Source organism: Manis pentadactyla, chromosome 11 (genome assembly GCF_030020395.1).
Source record: "Manis pentadactyla isolate mManPen7 chromosome 11, mManPen7.hap1, whole genome shotgun sequence".
NCBI classification, from domain to species: domain Eukaryota; kingdom Metazoa; phylum Chordata; class Mammalia; order Pholidota; family Manidae; genus Manis; species Manis pentadactyla.
In genome coordinates this window covers 113,239,042-113,247,893 of record NC_080029.1, presented here as the reverse complement: position 1 = coordinate 113,247,893, position 8,852 = coordinate 113,239,042, and the positions used below count along the sequence as shown (strand labels likewise).

At 42.4% G+C, this 8,852-nt stretch overlaps 1 protein-coding gene across 1 annotated transcript in view; it reads right to left on the bottom strand.

Moving 5' to 3' along the window:
* Nucleotides 1-1,035: 1,035 nt before the first annotated feature.
* Nucleotides 1,036-8,852, bottom strand: part of ANKDD1A (ankyrin repeat and death domain containing 1A) — a 35,722-nt gene continuing 27,905 nt past the window's right edge. Inside the window, 2 exon segments of the mRNA XM_057489055.1 lie at nucleotides 1,036-1,262; nucleotides 7,249-7,302. Coding sequence (XP_057345038.1) covers nucleotides 1,036-1,262; nucleotides 7,249-7,302 — 281 coding nt within the window.

The window sequence follows — 8,852 nt, the reverse complement described above, 5'->3', positions numbered from 1 at the left end:
TTGTAAAGCAATTTCTGATACTATGTCATTTCACCTTCAAGAGATAAAATAACCATAATGCCATTATCACACTTAAAAATTCAAAAATTCACCAATAATTCCTTCCTACCATCTAATATCCAGTCCACATCCCCATTCGTGATCTCACAAATGTGTTTTTACAGTTGATTAGTTCTAGTTAGCTTCCATACAAAGTTTACACTTTACATTTGATTGAAATGTCCCTTAAATCTCTCTTGAACTGTAAGTTCCTCCTCCCTTTATTTTTTTCTTGCCATTTATTTGTTGAAGAAACAGTCTCAGTCACCCTAAAAAATTCCCTACAGTCTTGGATTTGGCTGACTGCAGCCTTGTGGTGTCCTCTAGCTTGTTTCTCTGTCCCTGGTATTTTCCATGAGCTGGTTGTTAGACGTAGAAGCTTGATCAGGTTCGATCTCAATCCTTTCAGCAGGAATGCTTCCTAGATGGAGCTGTGTGCTCCCCACTGTGTCACCTTAGGAGGCACTAACATCTGATCGTTCCCAAGTTGTTAAGATTGCTTGGTGCATTCAGGCGTGGACGGCCTGATCCAGTCTTGGGTGTGTTGTGAAAGCACTGGGTAAGCCATGAAGGTAGGGCTGGACCTTTATAACTTAGTATCTGAGGCTTCCGCGAGGTTGCTGTATTTTGTGTGTGTCTTTGGACTTCCCAGCCAACACAGAGCTCCTGTGTGCCAGGACCGTGCCGCATGTGCTCAGCAGCCTCTGCCTCGCCTGGTGCAGTAATGAGCTGGGATGCCCTCCGCCTTCTTTTTGAAATCTCCCTGTGTGAGCCACACCCCCGAACAGCTTTTAACTACTCCCTGGCTCTACCCTCTGCTGACGGGCATTTCTTTCCCTGGCTGATTTTGAGTACTGGCCTTGAATGCCTCTTTAGGCCTGTCTATCAGCCAGTCTTCTACAGGCATTCCAGATTCCACCTGGTAAAAGCCGAAGCTGCGACCCCGCTGCCCAGACCCGCCCCTTCTCTCCTCAGCACCATACCTCGTCCCTAGGATCACTGTTTCTCAGCTTCCCCGGGTAGAAGCTCAGCCGTCTTGGCCCCCACCCCCACCACTCCACCCCAGCACTCAGGTGGAAGCAGCTGCTGCGGTGAAACTTTGGATGCGAGATGTTTACGAAGTTTCCAAGGAAGGAAGGTCGTGAAGAGGAGATGGATTGGCAGAGGGAGAAGCTCAGCTGTGACGCAGGCCTGACCGAGCTCTGGCTCCCTTGCTATGAGCTCTGGGGCCAGGAGTATCCACTGGAAGTCCCATGAAAGCTGAAATGGCCAGGCCTCTCTGCACCAGTCCCCTCCCAACCCTCCTGCCCCTCCAGCTCATCCCTGCTTCCTGTGTTCCAGACACACCACTCCCCAAATAGAAATATCTCCACACCTCCATGCCATTGCATAGACTGTGTTTTTTGCTTGGAATGTGCTTTTCCCACTTGCCTTTTCTGTGAGCTCAGAACTTCCCCTTTACATTCCCCAAGAATAAATCCCATACTTTTGTGCACACACCAGTTATAGCACCAACTGCATAATATTACATTACTGGTGTCCAAGCCCCTCCACCCACTGTACACCACAGGCTTCCAGAGGGCAGGAACCACGGGCCACTCAGCTCTGCACCCCAGCTCCCAGCACATTGCCGGGCATGGAAGATGCTCAGTAAACAGTGGCTGGTGGTAGTGAGTTGAGCCATGTAGTTACACAAAACCAATCCACAGTAGCTTGTCTGATTTGAAATTTTGCCATAGATCTCCCAAACAAAACAGGTATTAAATTTGAGAGATACATTTCAACATTTCAATTTTATTTAAGAACTTTAATTTTTTAAATTATTTTAATTCATTTTGTTATCATTAATCTACAATTACATGAAGAACATTATGGTTACTAGACTCCCCCCTTCACCAAGTCCCCCCGCACAAACCCCATTACAGTCACTGTCCATCAGCATAGTAAGATGCTGTAGAATCACTACTTGTCTTCTCTGTGTTGCACAGCCCTCCCCATGCCCCCCCACATTATACATGCTAATTGTAAGGACCCTTTTCTTTTTCCCCCACCCTTATCCCTCCCTTCCCACCCATCCTCCCCAGTCCCTTTCCCTTTGGTAACTGTTAGTCTATTCTTGAGTTCTGTGATTCTGCTGCTGTTTTATTCCTTCAGTTTTTCTTTGTTCCTATACTCCACATATGAGTGAAATCATTTGGTACTTGTCTTACTCCCCCTGGCTTATTTCACTGAGCGTAATACCCTCTAGCTCCATCCATGTTGTTGCAAATGGTAGGATTTGTTTTCTTCTTATGGCTGAATAATATTCCATTGTGTATAGGTACCACGTCTTCTTTATCCATTCATCTACTGATGGACACTTAGGTTGCTTCCATATCTTGGCTATTGTAAATAGTGCAGCGATAAACATAGGGGTGCATCTGTCTTTTTCAAACTGGGCTGCTGCATTCTTTGGGTAAATTCCTAGAAGTGGAATTCCTGGGTCAAATGGTATTTCTATTTTGAGCATTCTGAGGAACCTCCATACTGCTTTCCACAATGGTTGAACTAATTTACATTCCCACCAGCAGTGTAGGAGGGTTCCCCTTTCTCCACAACCTCGCCAACATTTGTTGTTGTTTGTATTTTGGCTGGTGGCCATCCTTACTGGTATGAGGTGATATCTCATTGTGGGTTTAATTTGCATTTCTCTGATGACTAGCGATGTGGAGCATCTTTTCATGTGTCTGTTGACCATCTGAATTTCTTCTTTGGAGAAGTGTCTGTTCAGCTCCTCTGCCCATTTTTTAATTGAATTATTTGCTTTTTGTTTGTTGAGGTGTGTGAGCTCTTTATATATTTTGGATGTCAACCCTTTATCGGATCTGTCATTTATGAATATATTCTCCCATACTGTAGGGTACCTTTTTGTTCTACTGATGGTGTCCTTTGCTGCACAGAAGGTTTTCAGCTTGATATAGTCCCATCTTGTCCATTTTTGCTTTTGTTTCCCTTGCCCGGGGAGATATGTTCATGAAGAGTCGCTCATGTTTATGTACAAGAGATTTTTGCCTATGTTTTTTTCTAAGAGTTTTATGGTTTCATGACTTACATTCAGGTCTTTGATCCATTTCGAATTTACTTTTGTGTATGGGGTTAGACAGTGATCCAGTTTCATTTTCTTACATGTAACTATACAGTTTTGCCAGCACCATCTGTTGAAGAGACTGTCATTTCCCCCATTGTATGTCCATGGCTCCTTTATCAAATATTAATTGACCATATATGTTTGGGTTAATGTTTGGAGTCTCTATTCTGTTCCACTGCTCTGTGTTTCTGTTCTTGTGCCAGTACCAAATTGTCTTGATTACTGTGGCTTTGTAGTAGAGCTTGAAGTTGGGGAGCGAGATCCCCCCCACTTTATTCTTCCTTCTCAGGATTGTTTTGGCTATTCGGGGTTTTTGGTGTTTCCATATAAATTTTTGAACTATTTGTTCCAGTTCATTGAAGAATGCTGTTGGTAATTTGATAGGGATTGCATCAAATCTGTATATTACTTTGGGCAGGATGGCCATTTTGACGATATTAATTCTTCTGGGCCAGGAGCATGGGATGAGTTTCCATCTGTTAGTGTCCTCTTTAATTTCTCTTAAGAGTGTCTTGTAGTTTTCAGGGTATAGGTCTTTCACTTCCTTGGTTAGGTATATTCCTAGGTATTTTATTCTTTTTGATGCTATTGTGAATGGAATTGTTTTCCTGATTTCTCTTTCTATTAGTTCATTGTTAGTGTATAGGAAAGCCACAGATTTCTGTGTGTTAATTTTGTATCCTGCAACTTTGCTGTTTTCTGATATCAGTTCTAGTAGTTTTGGAGTGGAGTTTTAGGGTTTTTTATGTACAATATCATGTCATCTGCAAATAGTGACAGTTTAACTTCTTCTTTACCAATCTGGATTCCTTGTATTTCTTTGTTTTGTCTAATTGCCTTGGCTAGGACCTCTAGTACTATGTTGAATAACAGTGGGGAGAGTGGGCATCCCTGTCTTGTACCCGATCTCAGAGGAAAAGCTTTCAGCTTCTCACTGTTCAGTATGATGTTGGCTCTGCGTTTATCATATATGGCCTTTATTATGTTGAGGTACTACCCTCTATACCCATTTTGTTGAGAATTTTTATCATGAATGGATGTTGAATTTTGTCAAATGCTATTTTCAGCATCTATGGAGATGATCATGTGGTTTTTGTCCTTCTTTTTGTTGATGTGGTGGATGATGTTGATGGATTTTCAAATGTTGTACCATCCGTGCATCCCTGGGATGAATCCCACTTGGTCATGGTGTATGATCCTTTTATGTATTTTTGAATTTGGTTTGCTAATATTTTGTTGAGTATTTTTGCATCTATGTTCATCAGGGATATTGGTCTGTAGTTCTCTTTTTTGGTGGGGTCCTTGCCTGGTTTTGGTATTAGGGTGATGTTGGCTTCATAGAATGAGTTTGGGAGTATTCCCTCCTCTTCTATTTTTTGGAAAACTTTAAGGAGAATGGGTATTATATCTTCTCTGTGTGTCTGATAAAATTCCGAGGTAAATCCATCTGGTCTAGGGGTTTTGTTCTTGGGTAGTTTTTTGACTACTCCTTCAATTTCTTTGCTGTTAATTGGTTTGTTTAGATTTTGTGTTTCTTCCTTGGTCAGTCTTGGAAGGTTGTATTTTTCTAGGAAGTAGTCCATTTCTTCTAGGTTTTCCAGCTTGTTAGCATATAGGTTTTCATAGTAGTCTCTAATAATTCTTTGTATTTCTGTGGGGCCCGTCGTGATGTTTCCTTTCTCGTTTCTGATTCTGTTGATGTGTGTTGATTCTCTTTTTCTCTTAATAAGTCTGGCCTAGAGGCTTATCTATTTTGTTCATTTTCTCAAAGAACCAGCTCTTGGTTTCATTGATTTTTGCTATTGTTTTATTCTTCTCAATTTTATTTATTTCTCCTCTGATCTTTATTATGTCCCTCCTTCTGCTGACTTTAGGCCTCATTTGTTCTTCTTTTTCCAATTTCGATAATTGTGACATTAGACTATTTGGGTTTGTTCTGCCTTCTTTAAATATGCCTGGATTGCTATATACTTTCCTCTTAAGACTGCTTTCACTGCGTCCCACAGAAGTTGGGGCTTTATGCTGTTGGTGTCATTTGTTTCCATATATTGCTGGATCTCCATTTTAATTTGGTCGTTCATCCATTGATTATTTAGGAGCATGTTGTTAAGCCTTCATGTGTTTGTGGGCCTTTTTGCTTTCTTTGTACAATTTATTTCTAGTTTTATACCTTTGTGGTCTGAAAAGTTGGTTGGTAGGATTTCAATCTTTTGGAATTTACTGAGGCTCTTTTTGTGGCCTAGTATGTGGTCTATTCTGGAGAATGTTCCATGTGCACTTGAGAAGAATGTGTATCCTGTTGCTTTTGGATGTAGAGTTCTATAGATGTCTATTAGGTCCATGTGTTCTAGTGTGTTGTTCAGTGCCTCTGTGTCCTTACTTATTTTCTGTCTTGTGGATCTGTCCTTTGGAGTGAGTGGTGTGATGAAGTCTCCTAGAATGAATACATTGCATTCTATTTCCTCCTTTAATTCTGTTAGTATTTGTTTCACATATGCTGGTGCTCCTGTGTTGGGTGCATACATATTTACAATGGTTATATCCTCTTGTTGGACTGACCCCTTTATTATTATGTAATGTCCTTCTTTATCTCTTGTTACTTCCTTTGTTTTGAAGTCTATTTTGTCTGACACCAGTACTGCAACACCTGCTTTTTTCTCCCTGTTGTTTGCATGAAATATCTTTTTCCATCCCTTGACTTTTAGTCTGTGCATGTCTTTGAGTTTGAGGTGAGTCTCTTGTAAGCAGCGTATAGATGGGTCTTGCTTTTTTATCCACTCAGTGACTCTATGTCTTTTGATTGCTGCATTCAGTCCATTTACATTTAGGGTGATTATCGATAGGTATGTACTTATTGTCATTGCAGGCTTTAGATTCGTGGTTACCAAAGGTTCTAGGTTAATTTCCTTACTATCTAAGAGTCTAACTTAACTCACTTAGTATGCTGTTACAAACACAATCTAAAGGTTCTTTTCTGTTTCTCCTCCTTTTTTCTTCCTCCTCCATTCTTTATATATAAGGTATCATATTCTGTACTTTTTGTCTATCCCTTGATTGACTTTGGGGATAGTTAATTTAATTTTGCATTTGCTTAGTAATTAGCTGTTCTACTTTCTTTACTGTGGTTTTATTACCTCTGGTGACAGCTATTCAACGTTAGGAACACTTCCATCTATAGCAGTCCCTCCAAAATAGACTGTAGAGATGGTTTGTGGGAGGTAAATTCTCTCAGCTTTTGCTTATCTGGGAATTGTTTAATTCCTCCTTCAAATTTAAATGATAATCTTGCTGGATAAAGTAATCTTGGTTCCAGGCCCTTCTGCTTCATGGCATTAAATACATCATGCCACTCCCTTCTGGCTTGTAAGATTTCTGCTGAGAAGTCTGATGTTAGCCTGATGGGCTGTCCTTTGTATGTGATCTTATTTCTCTCTCTGGATGCTTTTAATAGTCTGTCCTTATCCTTGATCTTTGCCAATTTTATTACTATGTGTCTTGGTGTTGTCTTCCTTGGGTCCCTTGTGTTGGGGGATCTGTGGCTCTCCATGGCCTGAGAGACTATCTCCTTCCCCAGACTGGGGAAGTTTTCAGCAACTACCTCCTCAAAGACACTTTCTATCCCTTTCTCTTTCTCTTCTTCTTCTGGTATCCCTATAATGAAAATATTGTTCTGTTTGGATTGGTCACACAGTTCTCTCAATATTCTTTCATTCTTAGAGATCCTTTTTTCTCTCTGTGCCTCAGCTTCTTTGTATTCCTCTTCTCTAGTTTCTATTTCATTTATCGTCTCCTCCACCGTATCCAAACTGCTTTTAATACCCTCCATTGTGCTCTTCAACGATTGGATCTCTGACCAGAATTCATTCCTGAGTTCTTGGATATCTTTCCTTACCTCCATTAGCATGCTGATGATTTTTATTTTGAACTCCCTTTCAGGAAGAGTCGTAAGGTCCATGTCATTTAAATCTTTCTCCAGAGTTATATTAATTTTACTCTGGACCAGGTTCCTTTGGCGTTTCATGTTTGTATATGGCGCCCTCTAGTGTCCAGAAGCTGTAGTCTCTGACCAACCATGACCTCACCATGCAGCCAAATGAGCAGCATCTGATGGCCGTGCTCCCTGTAGCTCTTGGTACCTGAGGACCATGAGGAGAGAAAAAGAAGAAGCCAGAGCCAACCCAGCCCACCTTAGCCAAGCCAGGTCTGAGCAGGTGTCCATGCTGCATGGCCACCTCTTGAACATGCCCAGGTGGGAAAGAGACTGTGGATAAAGTGAAGGATTCTCCCCTGGCCCTGGTCAGCTAGCTTACTACACACGTGGCAATATGTTGTTATTGACTCTATATAAAGAGCTCTGCCCAGTACTCATGCGACATGGTGACATGGCTGCAGGAGAGCAGAGATGAGAGTGGAGCGGTGGCAGCGCTGAGGACAGAGACTGAGACGGCTGTGGGGGCAGAGAGGCCCAGAGGCAGAGAGCTGCTTGCTACATGCAGACTTGCTCCTGAGGGGATGGGATTCTAGTGATTGACCTGCCACCGTGGGAATAAAGTTGGGTATAAACCCTTTCACCCCAAGAATGTTCCATTGTCATTCCCCAGTCTCACTGAATCCATAGTGAACTTGCCCAGAGCTGAAACCCATTGGCAAGACAGAGACCAAGGCCTTCCCTGATGCTTCTCTAAGGTCCAGTGGAGCTCAGCCCAGAGATGGGGACAGGATGGGAGGGACAGCCTCAGATGGTGTGGGAGCAGGGGTTTTGTGTTGGGGACCCTGGAGCCTTCCTAGACCCAGGCTTTCTCCTGAGCATCCACCATGCATCCTGTTGGAGTCACTCTGACGCAAGAATTGCACTCATTGTCATGACACTGTGGTGCACACTGCTCGCTTCATCTCATTGGTTGCCCGCAATAATCTGTGCCTTACATGCTAGTCCCTCTTTTACAGATGAGAGAACAGTTTAGTCAGAGACAGCGCTGGCCATGTTCTTTCCTCTGCACCTGGGGCTCTCACCCATTAAGAGCTCTTTGGAAACACCTGGGTCCCATGCGCCTTCCTCCTGAGATTCCAACATACTTGGGTCTGGGTGCGGCCTAGGCACCGAATGGCCTTAAGGCTTCCCAGGTGATTCCAACATATTCCATGTTTGGAAAATAATTGTGCACCTTTCCAGTGCCCATGGTGGCAGATGACTTATTAAGCTCTGTGATGAGGTCTGCTTTGTCAGCTGGGGACACACATGCTCAGGCACCCATTGTCAGATCCAGTCAGTCCGTTCACTGTGCCCTCTGATAATCTGGCCATCTCCGAGCCCTCAGTGGGCACACCCCCTCTGGTGCTGCCCTTGGTGTGGTGGTTTCATTCGATCCATTCATTCACTGGCCCATGCCCCAATGCTGCAATTTATTGGGGATCCTTTACCGTCTATGACAGTTCTCATCTGATACAGTTTACCTTTGGACTCCCTGATTTATTCCACTGATTTGTTTGCATAATTTTGTGTCAGGTATCTATGTTAATTATTTTAGCTTTTAAAAAACTGAGTCTGGTTGGGTTAGACACTCTTTATTCCCTCAGAATATTTATATAATCCCTGTTTATTCTTACAGGGGAACTGTAGAATCTTTAGTTAAGTTTCAAAAACCTCTTATTTTGATTTGATTAAAACTGGATCAAACTTTCAATC